General features: G+C 37.9%; 1 protein-coding gene across 1 annotated transcript in view; it reads left to right on the forward strand.

Moving 5' to 3' along the window:
* The window catches only part of LOC123235282 (fructose-1,6-bisphosphatase isozyme 2), an 87,652-nt gene extending 78,292 nt beyond the window's left edge, over nucleotides 1-9,360 (forward strand). The window contains exons 6-7 of the mRNA XM_044661402.1: nucleotides 3,406-3,525; nucleotides 8,697-9,360. Coding sequence (XP_044517337.1) covers nucleotides 3,406-3,525; nucleotides 8,697-8,903 — 327 coding nt within the window. The 3' untranslated portion in view covers nucleotides 8,904-9,360. The remainder of the gene's footprint in view (nucleotides 1-3,405; nucleotides 3,526-8,696) is intronic.
* The last annotated feature ends 13,186 nt before the right edge of the window (nucleotides 9,361-22,546 follow it).

Below are 22,546 nucleotides of genomic sequence, written 5' to 3' on the forward strand. Positions count from 1 at the left end.
CTTCCTTCCTTCCTTCCTTCTCTCCCTTCTTCCTTCCTTCCTTCTCTCCCTTCTTCCTTCCTTCCTTCTCTCCCTTCTTCCTTCTCTCTCTTCCTTCCCTCCTTCCACTCATTCTTCCTTCCTTCCTTCCTTCATACTTTATCTCTTTTCCTCCTCTTCCTTCTCCTCAAAAAAAAAAAACAAAAAAAAACAAAAAACCAAACAACCTACAGATAGAAAGAAAATCTGAGTTATAGTCTTACTAGTATTTCTAATTAGGCATGTGACCTTCTCCAAATTACTGAACCTAGTAGCTTTTCTATGAGAAAAAAAATGATTTCTATTGTTTCTTCCATCTCCCATATTCCAAACCCTGTGATCTTTAAGGTTAGGTAGATAAGGCTACTTTTTGAGAAGAAGTGTCTGGGGAGGTGGATACACATGAGAAACATAGAAAAGCAACTGGAAAATATAGGTGGAGAAGAAATAAGACCTAGACATGACAGAAGGCAAAGAAACAGAACTTGTAGTACATGAAAGAAGGTACAATTTAAGTATTAAAATGGAAAGGAAAATTAACCAATTTAATTGGGGCAGCTAGGTGGCACAGTGGATAGCATGCTGGGCTTGACGTCAGAAAGACCTGAATTCAAATCTAGCTTCAGATACTTATTAGCTTTGTGACCTTGGGCAAATCACTTAATCTGTTTGCATCAATTTCCTTATCTGCAAAATAGCATTTATCTCCCAGGGGTATTATAAAGTTCAAATGAGATAATAATTATAAAGCACTTGACATAGTGTCTGGTACATAGTAAGTGTTATTATAAATATTGTTATTATATTATAAGGTCTTTAACCAAAAAAAGGCAAAGATGGGAAAAACCTTTTCTAGTCTTTAAACTTAACATATGTCACAGACTCTGAAAAAAGTCAATCAATTATTTTGTATAATCAATCAACAGATCTTTATTAGGCACATGCCATGTTCTAGGAACTGTGCTAAGCACTGGAGATACATCAACAAAAAGAAAATAGTCCCTGCCCTCAAGGAGGCTGAAAACCAATGCAACAGGTAACTTGTACATATATAGGACTAAAGAAAATACATAAAACATAGGTGAAAGGTAACCTTGGTGGAGAAAGCCCCTGCAGTTGGAGATGACCAGAAAAGGCCATCTGCAGAAGATGATACTTGAGTTGAGTCTTGAAGAAGATCAGAGATTTCAAGAAGTGGAAGTGAGGAGGGAGAGCATTCAAGATGAAATACTTCCACCTACTTGATTTGGTCTGCACACTGACAGACAGTTGTGGACTATGCTGTGAATATGTAAGGAGCCATGATTCCTGATTGGCTGTTAAAATAGGTGAAGGAGAGGTGACTTCAAAAGTTTAGATGACTTCAAAAAAGGTGATTAAGATTAGCAAGCACCTGGTGATGTCTCCAGAAATGGTGACCTGCAAGGAAGCTGCTGGTTCCTACACAATGTATCTTGATTCCCAACATCTGTTCTCCAGAAACTATTAAGAGTGGATCACCTTTCCCAACCCATTTTAGTAGGATTGTTCTCTCTGCTTGGTTGATCTGAGATCTTATCTTATTCTCATTTACTCAAGTATTTTTTAGTCTATTCTAATCTGTGTAACTCTTGATTTCTATTTATTTTTTACTTCAGTAAAAGAGGTATACTATTTATTTGTGATGGTCTTTTGTGTAATCAGCATTTGGTTGGAAGGAGATAAGCTAGGAACTGTAAGCCATTTATTTATCTTCCCCTTAGAACAATTAGGGAAAGTGTTATTAGGGATGTCCTGGTAAATGTTTAATAACCAGTTCTCTACAAAAACAATCACCACCTAAAATGTATATGTGTAAATGTATGTATAAAGTATCTATGACACTTTTAAGTTTAGCTGCTCTTATTAACATTGGGACTTGGAGGTAGCACAGTGAATAGAGCACCAGGCCTGAATCAAGGACCTGGGTTCAAATCTGACCTCACACACTTCCAAGGTGTAGGATCCTGGGCAAGTCACTTAATCATGATTGCCTAGCCCTTGCCACTCTTCTGTGTTAGATTCAATACTAAGACAGAGGTAAAGGCTTAAAAAACAAGAACAACAACAAAATTGGGATTTCTTAAGTCTATACACAGTTAACAAAATAATAAATCAATCCCTAATTTGTAATATTTGCCAATTTCTGAAGTGCAAACCAAAAACTTAATAGTTTTCTCTAACCAGTTTGACCTGATTCCAGCACATATCTAGCCAAGACAAGCACGTGTTCTCTTTGCTACGTTCTCATAACCACTTTAGTCACTGAAGGAGAGAAGGGAGGATTACCTCCTCACTGAAAGTCCAAAGAAATATATGTTAGAGTGCCAATTGAAATGCTCAAGAGTATTGTACAGAACTTTTCTAGAGCACTTATAGCCCATGAAGGCAGGGTTCTTCCTGGCTCAGCTGCCAATCATCTTTGACATAGCTTTGCAGTTCTGTACCAACAAGTTGCTACTGAATGCTTGTGTCCTTTATCAAGGGTCCAGAGTATATGTCTTACGAGGAGATAAGACAAAGCATTTGCGAACCTCAATGAGAATTCAACCTTGTGATACTTCAATTATTTCCAAGCCTTTTCTAAACACAAAACACAGGATTAATGACCTGAAAAACTTTCTGGGAGGTAATGGATAGTGATAAGAAATTACAAGTGAGCAGCAGAAAAGAAAACTTGGCTTGAGGGGGCAGCTAGGTGACTCAGTGAATAGAGAGCCAGGCCTAGACATGGAAGGTCCTGGGTTCAAATCAGGCCTCAGACACTCCTAGCTATGTGACTCTGGGCAAGTCACTTAAGCCCCATTGTCTGAATTTACCACTCTTCTGCACTGGAATCAATATACAGTACTGATTCTAAGACAGAAGGTAAGAGTTTAAAAAAAAAAGTAAAGTAAACTCAAGTGAAAAGTGCTTTAAAAATAATAAAGTATTATATAATGAATATAAACTATTCTTATATACTTGCCATATTATATGTCTATTTATGTAATAAAAACTACATATTCTTATAAAATGAATATAAATTATTATTATTAGTCTGGAGGTATGGGGAAGAAGGGAGAATAGAATGGAGAGGCAGCTGGATGGCAGGAAGACTCATCTTTGTGAATTCAAATCCTGCCTTAGACTAGCAAGACCCTTCACTCTGTTTGCCTCAGTTTCTCAGCTGTAAAATGAGTTGAAGAAGGAAATGGTAAACTACTCTAATAACCTGGCCAAGAAAACCTCAGATGGGGTCCAAAGAAGAACTGAAAAAAATTCAACAACTCCAATTGAGTTTGTGATCTGAGTTTTCCCAATTAAGTCTTGGCAAGCAGTAAGTTACTCCTAGAAACAGCACTGTCTCTTTCTTTCTGTGCCTTTTAGGATGGTAGTGCTCCCTATGGGGCCAGATATGTGGGATCCATGGTAGCTGATGTTCACCGTACCCTAGTCTATGGAGGGATCTTCATGTACCCAGCTAACCAGAAGAGTCCAAAAGGGAAGGTAAGTCCAGGGTCTTTGTATCCTCTTCAGCTTTCTCTTATTTTTTTTTTTTTTTTTGGTAATTGTTGGTAAATTTGTAATCCCACCAAGGGAACTATCAGAGGGAAATAAAAAATAGTCAAAACTCAATTGTGAATTCTGAGATTCTGGAGGAAAAAAATAGAGAAGACTGAGATATCTGATACCTAGAATGCCTTCCTCAATAACCCACGTGTAGCTTAACAAATTGTTTCTATGCAGTTCAAATGTTTTCATGAATGAAACATGAGTTTTCCCTTCTTTGGTCTCTGCCAATCAGAAATGATATTTCCTTCCCTCTAACTTTGCTAAGCTTTTTTCTTACCTCTCTCCTTTTTTTCTCTCTCTTTTTGCACATGCATACGTCGAAACATGTACATACACTTCCGTTGTCCAGATTTACACTGAAACTTATATATTCTTACACATTTGCCTATGGGCAGAGAGATAACATATATTGAAAATTAAGGGGGGCAACTGGGTAGCTTAGTGAATAGAGAGCCAGGCCTAGACATGGAAGGCCCTGGGTTCAAATCTGATCTCCACTCCCTAGCTATGTGACTCTGGGCAAGTCCCATTGCCTGGCCATTACCACTCTTCTGCTTTGGAATCAATACATAATATTGATTCTAAGGCAGAAGGTAAGGGTTTTAAAAAAAAAAAGAATAGTAAACTCAGGTGAAAAGTGAGGCAGCTCTAAAAGACTGGCACACTAGATAGAGAGCTAGACCTGGAATTAGAAAGACCTAAGTTCAAATCCTCTCTCAGACACTTACTGAGATAACTGTCATTTATCCTCTGTTTGGCTCAGTGATAATAATAGTACCTCTACCACCTAGGATTATTTTAAGGATCAAGTGAAATAATATATTAAATTCTTTGCACAAAAGATATTATATAAATGCTAATTATTATTATCATAACACAAAATACAGGATTGATGACCTAAAAACTTTCTGGGGATTACTGGATAGCAGAAGGAAATCACAAATAGGCAGCAGAATAGAAAAACTGACTAAAAAATGAGGCAACTAGGTGGCACAATAGATAGAGAAAATGAGCTTTCATTGGTTTTTTTATATCACTATTTTCTTCAGTATTCCTCTTACTCCCCCAAGAGAGATTCTCTCATACAACAAATATTATTTTTTTAGACAAAAAGAAGGATTTAAAAATCTTCAAATTGGATCAATATAGCAAAAAAAATCTGAAAACATGTACAAATGTGGTCTTTACACCTGTGCAAAGGAGTTTAAGGATGAGGATAGCACCTGTCTTCTTTCTAGCTGTGTTTGTTCTTTATTTAATGTTCACTTTTGATCCATGTGATCGGTTGTTCTTTCCATTTTCATTGTTGTAATCATTGTTTATATTGTTTTCTTGGCTCTCTTTGCCTCATTTTGCATCAGTTCCTCCTGATCTTTCCATGCCTTGCTATATTCATTGCATTTGTCATTTCTTATGGGACAATAATATTCTATTATATTCATGCCTTTAGAATTGAAGCTCCTCCAAAGGAGAGTAAGACACCATGACTACTTTTATGCTCATCCCATGGTGTTATTTACTTTACTTCATGCCAATTCAGATCACTGATTTATTTGAATTGTGGTACAATAGAAATAACACTTGGAATCAGAAGGCCTGATTCCAAATCTCAGTTCTGTCATGTGTACTAACTTTTTGTACTAGCTTAGGTAGATCACAAGCTCTCTGACCCTCAGTTTCCTCATCTGTAGAACGTGAATAGCAATACTCGGGCTACCTCCCCTCACAGGTTTATAGTGAGGATCTATTGAAATAATGAATATAAAAGTGCTTTAAAAATAATAAAGTATTGGGGGCAGCTGGGTAGCTCAGTGGAGTGAGAGTCAGGCCTAGAGACAGGAGGTCCTAGGTTCAAACCTGGCCTCAGCCACTTCCCAGCTGTGTGACCCTGGGCAAGTCACTTGACCCCCATTGCCCACCCTTACCACTCTTCCACCTATGAGACAATACACCGAAGTACAAGGGTCTAAAAAATAATAATAATAATAAAGTATTATATAATAAATATAAACTATTCCTATATACTTGTCATATTATATGTCTATTTATGTAATAAAAAACTTATATGTTCTTACATCAATGAATATAAATTATTATTATTAAATAGTCTGAAGGTATGGGGAAGGAGAATAGAATGGAGAGGCAACTGGATGGCACAATGGATTGAGTAAAGGACTCCAAGGCAGAAAGTAAGGGTTTAAAAAAAGAAAAGGAAAGAAGAGAAAAGAAAATTAAGTCTTACCTGAACACACTGACCATTTTTCTGGGAAGCTCTTGAAGGTGTTCACTTCAGTCATGTCTGACTCTTTTGTGATCCCATGGACCATATATATCCCATCAATACTGTCTGTGGGATTTTCTTGGCAAAGATACTAAAGTGGTTTGCCTTTTTCTTTTCTAGTAGATTAAAGCAAGAGTTAAGTAACTTATGAGGGGCTGCAAAGCTAGTGAGTGTCTGAGGCTGCATTTGAACTAGGGTTTCCTGACTCCAGGTCCAGGCTCTCTCCTCTGAGCCACCTAGCTGCCTTAGCACTTGGAGGTACCATCCACCTTAATCATGGATCCCCTACACAAGCTCCTTCAGTTTCAAGGTACTCTAAGCGGCTGAATCTGCTCAAAATTATATCTCACTAGCTTCTACCAATATTCTTGGCTATTCAGCTAGAGGATTCAATGAGTCTAAAGTAAATGTGTTTTAGCAAAATAGCCTACTATAAGGAAGTTGTAATAGAATATTTCCTCTATAAAGCTGGGACACTATCACCTACAAATTCATACCTACCTAATAAACACACCTGGAAAAGTACACATAAAGAAGGCATGTGTGCTGGGACATACGTATGAACAACCCACTCCTCCCCAACATTGTTGTAGTGTTTCTCATGAGTGACTCCCTATCATTCTGTCATGGCATTCAATCTTTGACCAGTGTATAATTTCTGGCTGGTGCTTTTCTCGGGGTTATATGCTAGATAGTGCTTGGTTAGTTCCGTGGATACCTATTGTTTCTTCCCAGGTAATCTACTGGGTACAAATTTGCAGAGCTTCTCATGCTTTCCAGTTTCTGGCTTAAACTGGAGTCCTTAGCTGAGGTGCAACATCTTTTTTTTTTTTTTTTTTTTTTTTAAAGAGGAATAACATTCTCTCAGTTCTCTCTTTTTGTTCAAAATCCAATCTTAAGGGGGCAGCTAGGTGGCTCAGTGGATTGAGAGCCAGGCCTAGAGACATGGTTCTGGGTTCAAATCTGTCCTCAGACACTTCCTAGCTGTGTGATTGTGAGCAAGTCACTTAACTCCCATTGCCCAGCTCTTACAGTTCTTCTGCCAATACACAGTATTGACTGCAAGACAGAAGGTAAAGGTTTAAAAAAAAAATCCAGTCTTAAGCTATAAATTAAAAAAAAAAAAGACAAGAACTTCACACATCTAGTCAGTGGATTGTGAAAAAAACCTTCAGAACTATTTTTTACCTATAAGGAGAATCTCTTAGTTCTCTGAGCCTTGGATATAATAGGTATTTCTTTTCCAAAATGCAATTCATCAACTGCAAACTTGATGCTGTTTGTAGTATAGACCAGCTAGCCAGCTAAACAATGCCCACAGGCTTTAAGTGTATTTTTTTTTTGTTTGTTTGTTTTTGTTTTTTTAAACCCTTAACTTCTGTGTATTGGCTCCAAGGCAGAAGAGTGGTAAGGGTGGGCAGTGGGGGTCAAGTGACTCGCCCAGGGTCACACAGCTGGGGAAGTGTCTGAGGCCAAATTTGAACCCAGGACCTCCCGTCTCTAGGCCTGACTCTCAATCAGTGAGCTACCCAGCTGTCCTGTTTAAGTGCATTTCTTGTAACCTTCATTTCCTTTTCACCAGTGGCAGAGTTTGTCTAAAATTCTTTTCTTAGGATTAGAGAATTATTGTGACTTCCAACCTAATGTCTAATTACTAAACTGCACTCATGATTAAAAAATCATGATTTCTCTTTGAATGAGCCATCAAGGACTATCTAGCTCTGGGCATTTCTGGTTTGTTTTCTAAGCCCCAAAATTTCTTGTGTTCAGACATAAAAATGAATGGCCCCGAAAGATAGAGAGCTAAGCCTGGAGATGAGAGGTCCTAGATACAAATCTGGTCTCAGAGACATCCTAGCTTTGTGACAAGTCATTTAACCCCAATTGCCTAGCTCTTTCCATTCTTGTGCTTTGGAATGGATATTTAGTATTGATTCTAAGATGGAAGGTAAAGGTTTAAAAAATAAAAGGAAATGAATGGGGAAGGATACAAATAAAACTCCTTAGAATGAGCTACTTTGGGGCAGGCATCCCTGTCTTCCTCTGTCCTTTATCCTATTTTTAATAATAATTACAGCAAACATTTATGTAGCACTTACTAAGTTCTAGGCACTATGCTAAGCACTTTGACAATTATCTCACTTAATTTTCACAATCCAGAGAGTGTATGCTATTATTATCCCCATTTTTACAGACAAGGGAATTGAAGCAAATAAAGATTAAGTGATTTGTCCAAGGTCACGCAGCTAATTCGTGTGAGATCAGTTTTGAACTTGGGTCTTCTTGATGCCATCCCCAGTCCTCTGGCCTAGTGGGGAATCTAAAGACAATTGATATCAGTGCCAGTTTCAGGTAGTTCTCATAAAAATGGTAAAGAGACAAAAGGGGTAGGACCAACTAATTCTACAATGTTTTTTTAAAACAAAGATTGGGACTTTAAAAATTCCAAAGGATTTATGATAAAAAATGCCTGAATCTAAATCAAAGCAAACTTTTTCCACTTTCTCTCTTAAGTTTTTTGTTCAAATTTCCTTCTACAAAAGGATTAATATAAAAAAAATATTGCACGATCAAATATATAGAATCTACATGAGATTGCTTACCATCTCAACGGGGTTAAGGAGAGAGATGGGAGAACGCAGGGAAGGAGAGAATTCTAGACTCAGTATTCTTTGAAAAATGTTGGAAACTGTTTTTACATGTAATTGGGGAAAATAAAATTAAAAATAAGAAAAATGACATTTACATTTTTATAAAAAGGAAAAGAAGATTGGGATTTCAGAGCCCTTTTGCCAAGCTCAGTCATGTGGATGTTTCCTTTCAGCTCCGGCTCCTTTATGAGTGTAACCCAATGGCCTTCATCATTGAACAGGCAGGGGGCATGGCGACCACAGGCACCCAGCCAGTATTGGAAGTGAAGCCAGAAACCATCCACCAACGAGTCCCTCTCATTCTCGGGTCTCCAGATGATGTCCAGGAGTATCTGGCTTGTGTCCAGAAACATCAACAAAGTAGTCAAAGTGGACGCTGACCCACCTCTTTTCCTCTTCTGTTCTCAAACCTTACAAATAGCCCAATGTCCAGCACTCCCTGACCTGAATGAATAACAAGATAACTTGATTTGTACATTGGAACAGAAAGGTAAAAAAAATGAACCTCCAAAGCCAAATCCTGAACCAAGAAACATTTGAATGGAAAGGTGGTTAAAAACAAAATAAAATAAGATGGCTTTGTCTTGCTTTCTGTCATGTTAGGAGAATAAAGAATCTTGGAATTTGTTAACACATACACAGATGAACACACAAACAACAGCTGGCAGCTATTCAAATGCTGACAGGAATGAAAGTGCTCTTAGATTTCACAGTTATTGATTCTGAAATTTGAACCAAACCTACTCTATAGTAGCTGATTTTTCTTTTTCATGCAATATATATGTGTTTTTGAGGGGTGACTTGCATTGGCCTTGAGTGACCAATAAACCTTGTTTGAATGGCAGAGGTCATTAGTCTTTTAAAAATGGATGCCTCTTTCTTCAACACCTTTTGCCCTTTCTCATTTATGCTGTGTAAGAGAGTCTTGGGCAAGATGTCTCCCTGGTGTAGTATAAAAGAGCTAGAACTAGAGGACTTTGTTCAAATCTTTGCCCTTACCCTTGCTACTTGTGGGGTCTTGGGCAACTTCTCTGGGTTCTACTTTCCTCATCTGTAAAATTAGGGGTTGGACTAAATGCCCTCAAGATTCCTTTTAGCTCTAAACTTCTAATCCTATGGACTGATCAAGATGACCTTTCACTCAGATTTTGAGGGCTCAGAGGCATGTGTTGAAGTAAAAAGAGAGGAAGCTATTTGTTGCTCCTAAAACTACGGTTTATCTGTACTCTCGGGCAGTCACCACTTTGTTGATTTCTTTAACAACTTTCTTCCACAGACCTCTGAAAATTTTATATCTATCTCTTTGCCTCTACTAGCTCATTTATTCTAACTATCTCAAAAGAGGAGAAAGGATCACTATCATTATCTTTATTTAGTAAATTAAGAAAACACGTACAAAATGGTTGAGTCAAGTCACTTTAATAATATCCAAGATCCCAGTGAACATGTGATAAATCAACTTTTTTCTAACTCATTTATGCTATTTTTTGGTCATTAATCTTAAAACTTCTTTCTTGGAAGATTGATAATCTGTTCACAAACCATCTTCTTGGAAGCTGAGCTAAACCCACATGACAGCATCTTGTGATATAATCATATTGTAAAAGCTACCATAACATGGAGCAAAGGTTGGGAGAATTTGTTGCAATACTTCTTAAAATTGGTAACTTGTAACTATGTCAAAGTTTTTAGATTTAAAAAAGATCATTAGTATTTTTTCTTTTTAAGTTTGGCCATGGAAGTATTTGCATTGTGTCACAATGAATACAAATTAATTTGTTTGATATCCCACTTCCTTCATAAATACAATGTTCCTTCTGTTCCTGGCAGGAAAAAGAAAAGTATCATGGGAGGGGAGAGGGAAGGGCACTTAATTTCATTATATTAAAGGTAATTTAGTCAGGGTAGAAAAATCTACTAATATTAGAAAGCAGGTTGTAAAATGGCTCTTGTGGATGTGCTAATATGTTTATGTATTTGTTCACTTATGGCCTCTTAAAGCATAAATGTCTGGGTAGCATGTGCTTAATTCCCTCTTAGGCTTACACTCATTTTTCCTCAGTGCTTTATTTTGCTGGTGGGAGTTGCAATAATTGGAGGGGGCAGGGCAGGGTAAGTGGGAATCTAAAACTTCTTGGTGCATGAGCTCCCTGCTTTTCCCAATTCAAGTAGAATTCTATAGATTCCTGAATTCCCTGACAGGAACTGATTCTTTGCATCTGTAAAAAAAAAAAGACAAGACATACTACCTACCATTACAAAACCATGACTTTTTCTTCAAATGTCTTCTTTATGAATATTTCTGTCTTTTTGTGTATGGACATGTTAATTTAATTTGACAAAAATATATTAAGTGAGGGGGCAGCTAGGTGGCTCAGTCGGTTGAGATCCTCAAGTCAAATCTGACCTCAGATAGTTCCTAGGCATGTGATCCCGGACAAGTCACTTAACCTCCATTGCCTAGCTCTTACTGCTCTTTTGCCTTGGAACCAATACATAGGATTGATTCTAAAATTGAATGTAAGAGAATATAGATATTTCTTACATTCCATATATATAGATATATAGATACATATATATATAAATGAATAAAAATATTTATATCTGTGTGAATATATATGTATACATAGAGAGAGAGCTGGGGGAGAGAGAGAAAGGAGAGAGAGAAAGAGAGAGAGAGAAAGAGAGAGAGAGAGAGAGAGAGAGACTATATATGTGAGGCATTGTGTTTTACCCTGGGGAAGCAGATGACAAAGTAACTACCCTCAAAGAGCAGTCTATAAGGACAGCTGCTATTGTTTATCCTTCATTTTCAAAGAGGACCGATGATATCACAGTCTTGATTTCTTGCATGAATTGGATTTAAGTGAAACCAATTTGCACAAAATCTTCAGCCTCCTTCTTTCTTCCAGAGTCATCAAAGTTCAGTGGCAAGACAAAAGTCAGTAAAACTGGTAGTGGCCCAGGATATGGTGGCTGACTTCAGCTGCTAAGATGTCTAAGTCAGCTGTAAGCTAGTGATGGCAAACCTTTTAGAGACCTTAGAAAACAAGTGCCCCAACTGCAACCCTCACCCATAGGTATGGCCTCTCTACCACCCCAGGCCTTATCTCAGACAGGGGAAGGAGGAAGTGCTCCCATTGGGCTGCTGGGCAGAGAGGCCAGGCATGTGAGAAATATCCTTAGGCATAGTGGAGAGGGGGAGGAAGGGGAGCAGCCCTCTCTGGCACATCTTCCATAGGTTCACCAACCCGGCTCTAAGCACTCCACTATTCTTGCTCTAGCTGCCTTCATGGCTATGGGAACAAATTTCTCATCTGCCTCTTCCACCAGGGGAAGTCTTCACCTGCTTGGGGTAGACATCCCCTAACTCATGGATGGGTTTGTGTTGCCTTCTACCTGGCTTAGTCCATCTGTGGAGATGGTTTACCAGAGCAGACTAGCACCTCTGATATGAAGCCTTGCAGAAGGCTGCTCATCCAGCTTTGGAGTCAGATTGGCAATTACTTCTCACTAAGAAGCTGTACCATGCTCTCTGGCCGTGCTCCAAGAAGGAAGGTACACAGATAAGAATAATGCAAGGAAGATTAAGATAAGAGACAAAGAAATTCAGACCAACTAGTCCAGGAATATGTAAAGTAGGGGAGAATATTTTTTAAAAATCCCTTATCTTCCATTTTAGCATTAATACTAATCTAATCAATCTGGCAAGGGTTAGGCAGTTTGGGTTTAAGGACTTGCCCCAGGTCACACAGTTAGGAAGTGTCTGAGGCCAGATTTGAACCTAAGTCCTCCCAGCTCCAGGCCTGGTCTATCCACCATGCTATCTGGCTGCCAAGGGGAGAATATTTTTAATTGATGGTTGAGGGAATAATCAGGGAAAGTGCCTGGGAATAGGTGGTATCTTAACTTTCTTGAAATGTCAGAGCAAGAAGATTTTAGAGATAGGGTCAGTCAGACCCACATTTTTCTCAAAGAGAAAAAGATTTGTCAGAGGGGCTAAGAAGTCAGACAACTTGGCTAGCGTTACAAAATTAGTAGAATTAGAACTAAAAGCTACATTTCTTTTCTTTTTTTTTCCCAACCCTTAGAATCCATACTAAGTATCTGTTTCAAGGCAGAAGAGTGGTAAGAGCTAAATATTAGGGTCAAGTGACTTGCCTGGGGTCACACAGCTAAGAAGTATCTGAGACCAGATTTGAAACCATTACCTCCAGTCTCCAGGTGTGGCTCTATATCTACAGAACCACTGAGATGCCCCTAAAAACTCCATTTCTTGACTCCTAGCCCACCAGGCAGAAGGATTCAAAACAACTATTTGTTGGAAATTAGACTGCTTGACTTTCTGTGTGTCAAGGAATCAGCAAATATGTTAAACTAATTATTCACAAGTTTGTTTGTTTTTTAAATGTGTGTGTGTGTGGGGGGGGTTGGGGAAATGTGATTTATACTGCAACAGATTCCTCAGTGTGTTACTATAGAAAGAGCATTTAATTTGGAGTCACAGGTTCTAGGTCCTAATCCTGACTAAGATAGTTCCTTCCTCTACCTCTAGAAGGTTATTTACAAATCTTGACATGTCATTTTCATTTCCTCTAAAGGACATGATGACCTTCCCAGCTCTAAGTCTATGATCCTTAAAACCATTAGGACCTATGATCAACTAGCTTAAGAAGGAGACCTGAATTCTAGTCCTGCCTCAGCCGCTAATTTGATTATGTGACCTTGGGCAACTCAGTTAACAACTAGGGGCTTGAGTTTTCTCATCTTCTCATCTATAAAATGAGGGGGATATAGAATATATGAATTCTAATATGCCTTTCCAGACCTAACGTTTTGTAATTCTCTGAAGATTAAAAAGTCTATCAAGGTAAACAACAGAATCTGGTTAGTTCAAGTGGAGTGACTGAATGCTAGTAAATTAAGCGTGAACTCTGAACTCTCAGACTCTGAATACTTGTCACATATTGTAAACACACACTGTACTGACAGCGTTGATTCCTCTGCCAACTGGCAGGCTAGCAGCATTGAGTTTCTACCTCAGTGCTTAGCTTGGTTTGTCTCTCCCAGCTGAACAACAGATGAGGAAACCCTTGAAACCTGAAACTCTCAGCATGGAATATGAAGTCACAACACACTTCAGTGTTTGGGGAACTAAGGGAAAAAAAGGTCAACATTCCAGGTGACCCATAAGGCTTTTGTGGGATACATTTGTAATTTTAAAAAGATGGCAATTCCTTCATATTCCCAAATCTACACTGGGAAAATTCGATGTCCCTGTCATGAGCCATTGTCTTTTGGTGTCTGTCATCTCTCCTCAGACTCTTATGATCTAGTGCTGGCTGAGGAAAGGTCTGCGAGTAAAAATGAAATTTAGCTCTACAGCTGTGGGCTCTACTCATACATGTTCTTACAAACAAAAGCCTTCCAGGTTGTTCTCGCTGTGGTTGTTTTTGTACTAGTGGATGGGAAAGGGAAAGACAGTATCTAAGCCAAAAAGCCCAAAAGGAGTAGAAACAGGTTTTGACAAAGTCAGTTGGCTTCAGTAGAACTAGATAGCAAAACCTTTGAGAGAAATGACTGGTAGCCAGCCCCACCTGGGGCCCCTGGGGCTGCCCTAGTTGGGTCACTGGGAGACCGTATCTCTCTGGATCAGGAAACTGTGAATCAGTCATCAGGAAAACAATCACCCACAATTACTTAGTCCAGCCCTGGCTTGAAGATGTGCCTGGGCATAATTCCCAGCTAGAGGCAAAGTCCCTGGTTCTTTATTCAGTTCAGTGTCTAAACCCATTCTGCCCTGTCAGCTTTGGAACTTTTGAAGATAAAAAGAAAGCTACAGTTCTCTCTCCAGTGACCCCATGGCTGAACTTGGTCACTATGTTACAGGATTTTAGAATTTCAAGCTAAAAAGGCCAGTGAGATCAGCTGGGCTGGCCTTCTCATTTTGCAGTTGAATAACCTAAGACCCACAGAGGACAAGACCTGCCTTGTCTAAAGTCATGTAGGTAAGTAAGTAAGGTGCAGGGCCAGAATTTGAACCAGAATCAGATTTTTTTATCTCAGTTTTAAGAAAACCACCACAGAACTCCTTCATACCCACTATCTGCCTTCCTCAACTCTGTAAAGCTGTTCACAATGACAGGCACATTTTTTTCTTTAGGAACAAGACTCTCTGACTCATCAGTTTTATATTTCCAATCTGTCTTACCTTGACTACTTCTTTGCGCCCTTTGTTGGCACCTTCTAGATAATAGCAACATAAACATTTTCAGTCAGTAGGTCAGTCAGTCAGCCAGCTGAGCAAGGACATTCTGAATGCCCAAAGCAAACCAAAGTATAATACAAGGTGGCCTTGCATGGAGAGAGATATGCTATAATTGGTCAGAGTTCTAACTTTTAAAGATGTTATACTCTCAAAGAGGAAACCAGATAAACAACCAAGGTAACAAAAGAGGGAAAATGGACTGTGTAGAGGCATATAATTTTTATCTGATTATAAGCAGTGGGAGTGAGATGGTCAAAATAACAGACATGTCAAATTATTCTGGCCTGACAGACAAATCAATTTGGGGAAGGCAAAGATAGCCAAATAACAGTGATAGTAATTATTGTTGTTCTGTTGTTTCAATTGTGTCTGACACTTTTTCATTCCATTTGGGGTTTTCTGGGCAAAGATACTTTACCAAGTGGTTTGCCATTTCCTCCTCTAGCTCATTTTACAGATGAGGAGATTGAGGCAAACAGGATGAAGTTACTTGCCCAGGGCCACACAGCTAGTTGAGGCTGGATTTGAACCCATGAAGATGGGTCTTCCTGACTTCAGGCCCAGTCTATCCACTGTACTACCAAGTACAAAATGATAAGATCTTGGACAAGAGATTAATTAGCACAAATAGTTAAGTTCCTTTTGTGTAATTAAGGATGATATAATAATAATGTTATATATTATGATATAATAAAATATCCTTATGAAAAATTGAAGGTATAATTACTTTCTTTATATTTAATCCTTAAGGGAAAACAAATCAATATGGGGATCCCAATAGATTAGAATGAGGTCAGAGGATTCTTGATTTTTCCTCTCTCTATTTTTATAAATTTGACTATCATTTGCAAATTATATTACGACATGAAGTATTTGTTCTAATCAATTCAACCAAGGTTTAAGTAGCTAGTATGTGCCAGCTACTTGGGAAACAAAAAATATAATCCCTGATCTCACATAATTTACAATATCATGGGGGACAGGACAAAAACATGAATAACTCTGATAGATCAAATAAGATAAGCACAAAGAAGTGCAGATAAAGTGTTATGAGAAATTTGAGAAACGAGAAATCATTTTTACCTGGGAGATAGAGAAGAGGGAGAGTCAGGATAGCTTCAGTGAGGAGGTAGCATTTAGGTTGGTTCTTAAGAAAAGTAAAAGACTTCAACAGGAAGAAATTGGGTAAAAGACATACAGAAAGTCATTTCTAAGTATGAGAGACAGTGTTGCAAGATAAGCCTGGTAAACTGGCAGTTTAGGTCCAGTTTTGGAATGAAATAAAGACACTAACGGGTCATTCAGATGGTTCAAATCCAGCCTCAGATACTTACTAGCTGTGTGACCCTGTTTAAATCATTTTTAGTCCCTATTTGCCTCAGTTCCTCATCTATTAAATGGGAACACATTGGAGAAGAAAATGGAAAAACATTCCAATATCTTTGCCAAGAAAACCATGGAATCATGTAGAGTCAGACACAACTGAACAGCAAAAAGGTCTTTCAACAGTTAACCAAAGGAGGTTAACTTAGCAATAACACAGGAAGGATATTCAACAAAGACATCATATTGATTCACCTTTAGATTACTTCTTGGTGAAAATATTCAGAATGATTGAAACAGAATACTTGAAGGAGAAGAATAAGAGAAGACTAGACAGATAAAGTAGAACCACATTAAGAAATGTCTTTAATTCCAAGCAGGAACTTACCTGGCAAGTAATGTGAAAATATTGGAGGTTTTTTAATAGAGGACTGACATAATTATAGTTGGATATTAAGACTACTTAGGTGGTGGTGTGGGAGATAGTCAACTTTTTTCCTAAAATTATTTCAGATTTTAGTGCTTGTTCTTGAGAACAACTGAGATAGCATTCCCTCCATAACCTAGGCACCCTCCAACAACTACCCACTGTCAGTGGGATGAGTGGGTACCCACATAGAAACATGTTAATAGAGAGAGCACACAGAGAGTATCTATGGGCAAGGCAATTCATACCCTTACTATTTTTTCCAATATCATTTCTCTTTTTGTGGTATCTTTAGACTATTCCCTTTAGGTGGAACATTCCTAATGTATTTTTTATTTTTTAGAATTTATTTTATTATTTATATTTTATTTATAATAACAAATTTCCACTCAAGTTTTCCTAAGTTACATGATTGAACTTATCTCCCTCTTTCCCCCTCTTGGTGCTGGTGATTTAATCTGTATATATATGGTCATGTAAAACATTTCCATATTATTTATTTTTGTAAGTGAGTAATGTTATAAAACCAAAACCCCAAAACATATACCCAAATAAACAACTGAAAAGTTGTCTGCTTTGATCTGCATTCTGGCTCCAACAGTTCTTTCTCTGGAAGTGGAGAGCATTCTTTGCCATAAGTTTCTCAGAATTATCCTGAATCTTTGTAATGTTGAATAGCTAAGTCTTTTTTTTTTTTTTTAAACCCTTACCTTCTGTCTTGGAGTCAGTACGGTGTATTGACTCCAAGGCAGAAGAGTGGCAAGGGCTAGGCAATGGGGGTCAAGTGACTTGCCCAGGGTCACACAGCTGGGAAGTGTCTGAGGTCAAATTTGAACCTAGGACCTCTCATCTCTAGGCCTGGCTTTCACAGTTGATCATTCCACAATATTGCTGTTACTGTGTACAACGTTTTTCTGGTTCTGCTTATTTCACTACGCATCAATTCATGAAGGTCTTTCCAGTGAAGCATTCAATTGGGCTATCCTGTTCTTCTATATCCCAACTCCCCACAACTAGGGCTGGCTTTTTTCTTGACTCACAGAAGTTACACTGCTCAGAGCTACCTTCTGTCTGATTGACTTATGCCATTCCTTCATGAATTTTGTGTATCAAGCAAGTAATTCTGCTACAAGATGGCATAAGTCAAGTGGAGGGAGGAAGAAGAAAGAAATTTCCTTTCACCTGAGAGTCAAGTCCTTCTCAAGGACTGGGTTCTTCTTCAGACTGACTCTTTTTTCTGCTGCTGGGTCTAACACTCCTTAGAGATTATCTGTTGCCTTAATTGCCTCTTTATAGCAAGTGTATCTTGTTTTTTAAAGGGCCACTAGGAACAAAGTCAATCTTTGGCCATCTTTGGCTAACTAGCTGCCTTCTAATTTGATTCATTTTGATCAAAGAATTTTTTCACACCTAATAAAAGGATAACTGGGTAGACACATCTGCATTTTAAGACTTCATCACCCTGTAGTCTCAATTATCTGCCTCTTATCTTCTATGAATTCATCAACTAAACCAAGTGGAAGTAATTAAGGGAGATATTTATCAATTTCTCCCCACCAACACATATATAAAATATGAGGTAGTTTGGTAGAAGGAAAGAAGCTAAGATTTGGGGAATCAAGAAAAACATTAATAAAGAAAGTGTTTCTTAAGCTGAGTCTTGAAGGAAACTTAGAGATTTGAAGAAGTAGATTTGAGGAGAGAATGAATTCCAGGCATTAAGGACAGCCAGCTAATTCAAAATCATAGAGATGTCGAATATAGTGCTATAGATGAAGTAAGTAGGCCAATTTGACTGAAGAAGAATGAATGAAGGACTATAAGGTAAAATAAACCTGGAAAGCCAGGTTGGGGCCAAGTTGTGAAGGATTTTAAATGCCAACTACCTGAAGTGACATAATCAGACAAGTACTTTGGGAAAATCCCTTTGGCAGAGGTTCACAAGGTGGATTAGACTGGGGAAAGACCAGGCAAGAAGACCAATTAGAAGATGATTGTTACAGTTCAGTCAAGAGATAACGAAGACTTGAAATAGTGGTGGCTGTGTGAGTAGAGAGAAAGGGGATAGATTCAAGAGCTATTGTGGAGGTCAAAACAGCAAAAATTTAATAGGGATAACTATAACTTCCAGAACTTAGACTCATAAAACTAAATGTGAAAGTACAAAATGGAAAGGCATGTCTGGACAATAATTCTTGTGCATAAAGAGAACATAAATCAAGAATGTAATGCAGCAGCCATTAGAAGCTAATGGAATCTTAGGGTGTATTAACAAAAGCACAGCATCCTAGTCATACTATATCTGGGGTATTGGGTTCAGTTCTGGGTGTCACATTTAAAAGAGATATTGACAGTCTGTAGGATAATCAGGAAAGTGAGAGAATCCCAAATAATACTATATTGTGCAAAGTCTCACACATTGTTAGATACATTGATTCCATAGGGTCTTTTTGCTCAGCTCTTTTTCCCTGTTAAAAGGGAAGGCACTGAGGGGAAGGGGGAAAGAGATTATATCTGGAAATGATTGTGATATAAAAATAAAAGGCATCAAAAGGCTTTAAAGATATATGATGGTTTTTAAAAGCAACTAGGGATATTTGCTTAGAAAAGAATTCAATCCCTCATCACCTCTGTTTTATAGAATCCTTTTCTTCAAAATGTAGCTTAAACACCATCTTCTACATAAAGCCTTTCTTGGTCACCCCAACTGATATTGCCCCCCTTCCATAATAAATGCCTTGTATTTATTTTCTCCGTATTTATTCTATATATTCTTATTGTTTTTGACTTCTTGTTGTCATCTATATTTTGAATGCTCCCTGTGAACTGAGATTGTTTCATGTAGACACTTTATTGTGGCATTCTGATTTTTAATACATGCTGGTATCCTTTTTTGTATTATGAGTGAGTTCATATCATTCGTATTTACAATTATGATTACTAATTGTGTTTCCCTCTATCTTATTTTCCTGTTTACCCTTCTTTCTCTCCTTTTGTCCTTTCCCTGTTCATATTTTGCTTCTGATACCACCTCTATTGATTTGCCCTCCTTTTTGTCTATCCCATCCTACTTCCTTAGGGTAAGGTAGATTTCTGTAGGTGTCTAAATATGGATGTTATTCTCACTTTGAGCCAATTCCAATGAGAGTAAGCTTCACGCATTGCCTGCCGCACCCCCTTCTCCATTTTATTGATTTTTATGTGCCTCTTCATGAGAAATAATGTATAACAGCCCATCCTTTTCAGCTTAATCCCTTCCTTCTTTCTATGTCTTCTTTTTCACTGCTCTAATAATGATAAAGTTCAGATTTTTTCATTCTTTGCACTTGTATCCCTAGTGCCTAGCTTAGAAGCTGGCACGAATAGATGCTTTAAAAATTCTTGATTGATTTAAAGGAGGTTTATTGGATGTTTTCAAGTATGAAAGACTGTCATGTGAGGGGTCAGATTAATTTCACTTCATCTCATGGGACAAAAGCAAATGAAAGTTTCAGAGAGGCAGATTCCAACTTAATATAAGCAAAGACATTTGATTTAAAGTTATCCTAGTGGAATGGACTACTTCCAGAGTTACTGAGCTCACAGGAGGTCTTCAAAAGACTAGATGATTCTTTCTTGGGGTTATTGTAGAAGTTTCTAATCAAATGAGTTGAATTAGATAACTTGTGAAGTCTCTTCCAATTTTAAGATTCTATTTTTTTTTAAAACCCTTTCCGTCTTAGAATCAATACTGTGTGTTGGTTCTAAGACAGAAGAGTGGTAATGGCTGGGGAATAGGGGTTAAGTGACTTGCCCAGGGTCACATAGCTGGGAAGAGTCTGAGGTCAGATTTGAACCTAGGACCTCCTGTCTCTAGGCTTGGCTCTCAATCCACTGAGCTATCCAGCTGCCCCCTTTGTGATTCTTTATAGAATTGGAAGCCATAAGAAGAAAGGTGGAAATTAAAGCTGTGGGAATATATGAGTTCACCAAGCAAAAGAGTATAGGGAGATGTTGTGCACCCAGATACTAATGAAACTAGAGAGGCTTGAAAAAGCTTCTCAAACTCCTCCCAAATCCTTATTCTGCATACACTCATGAACCACCATCCAGGATTATTGTGAGCAAAAAAACAGTGGTGGAAACTTGAGTTAGCTTGGGTTAACTGTGCCTCAGGTAAATTGATCTGGGACCCAGCTGTGGGCCCCCTGGACAAGAAGTTCCCTGGCATCTCAGGAAGCCTCTATTCTGATTGCTTTAACTTTATTTATTATGGCTTTTATCCTCTGGACTGCTTTTAACTACCTTTAACTGCATTTACCTGCTTATTATTTGTACATATTTTCATTATCTATCTATATAATATATAGGGTGTTATTCGTATATATTTTTATTAAATGAATTTTTTTGTTTGAATCCTCAGGTCTTGAATGATGGGTTGTGGCAGATATGGTATAGCATTCAGAAAATAAAGAATCTAAGTAGAACTCAAATAAAATCTTGAGGAGAAGCCATATATGAGGAGTGAGAGGAACAGGAAAGACCTGAAAGAAGCCATCAAAGATGTAGGTTAGCCATGATAGTGCTATACTAAAAAAACCAAGGAAGGAGAGGAATGGTCTGAGGTATCATATTCTGGGGGAAAGGTCAAGAAAAGATCCTCAAATAGAACTATGACCTTAATTATTTGGGGAATTCAGTCCAAAACTAAACATCTGTGACTTTTCTTCCATATTCTTCAGTATGTTCAACATAAGAGGTACACCCAACAAGCTGAAAGTCTTCCTGAATTTCTCCAGACATTGAGAGAGTGCTAATAAAAAACTCTGACTGTTCACCTGTCATCATTGCCTTCTGCATGATGTTCATTTTTAATTCTTTGATTAAATAGTTGTATACTTTTCCTTGTAGCCATACAGCAATTCTGGTAGAATGTTGGTATTAAAAAGTGGGCAGCAAGGTGGTTGAGTAGATGGAGTGTCAAGCTTGGAGTCAGGAGGGCCTGGGTTCAAATTTTACCTCAGATACTTCCTGCTTTCCTGGGCAAGTCACAACCCCATTGACCATGCCCTTGCCTTTCTGTCTTAGAGTTGTTACTAAAACAAAAAGTAAGGGTTATGAAAAAATATATATAGGCTTTTTGTTTCCTTAGGAAACTTGGTGCAAAGACAAGCTTTGCGGTTTACATAAGTCAATCTCAATTCTCATAGAGAATGCCCCTTCAATTTGGGCATTGCATAGGGTCTCCTCCATCACAGGGGTGAGCACTACTGGCAAGTACACATGTCCCTTGTTCTATTCCTTGCCTGACACTCATGATCATAGAGTTGTTGAACAAAGCTATTTCTGCTTTTTTATCATTCAAGGAGGTTTGGATGATTTTGATGAATAAATGGGAGACATCTTGTTGGGAATGAGATTTTTGGGCAACATCTTCTTTGCTAAATCAAAAATTTTTTTTTCATAATTAATGACACAATGGAATCTTTTATGCACTCTACCTTTCAGTCAGTCGTAAAATGGTAATGATGTGCTCTGTTACTGAATTTCATTGCAAAGTCTTATTGTTCTCTCATTGATGATGCTTTGTGTTTGCATAGGATGGAGAATAGTCATGTAAGTTGATGGTCACTTATATTTTCTTGGTTTTTTTAGTATAAATACTATACGAGAGTGTTTCCATGTCTTTAGCATCTTTTCTTCCTTTGATACTTTGTACCATATATCCTTCACCATTCTCAAAATTATGTTTCCTTAAACACAGTTCTCCATATATACTTGGACTAATCTGGCTGCTTTTTATTTCTTTGCTCCCTTAAATGCATTTGCCAATTAGCACAAAAGAATTATATTAGGGTCCAAATGTGGTAGTCTCACTTCCCCTGATGGTGAAAACAGTAAAACAGAAAACAGAAAAAATTATCTTTGTAGATCTTTTCCATTTTCCTTCTATTTTTAGTCCTTTCATTTTTATCCTTAAAAAAAACCATTAGGATGATTTTGTTTAGGTGGTTCTCTTGCTAAGT

This window comes from Gracilinanus agilis, chromosome 1, assembly GCF_016433145.1.
Source record: "Gracilinanus agilis isolate LMUSP501 chromosome 1, AgileGrace, whole genome shotgun sequence".
Classification (NCBI taxonomy): Eukaryota; Metazoa; Chordata; class Mammalia; order Didelphimorphia; family Didelphidae; genus Gracilinanus; species Gracilinanus agilis.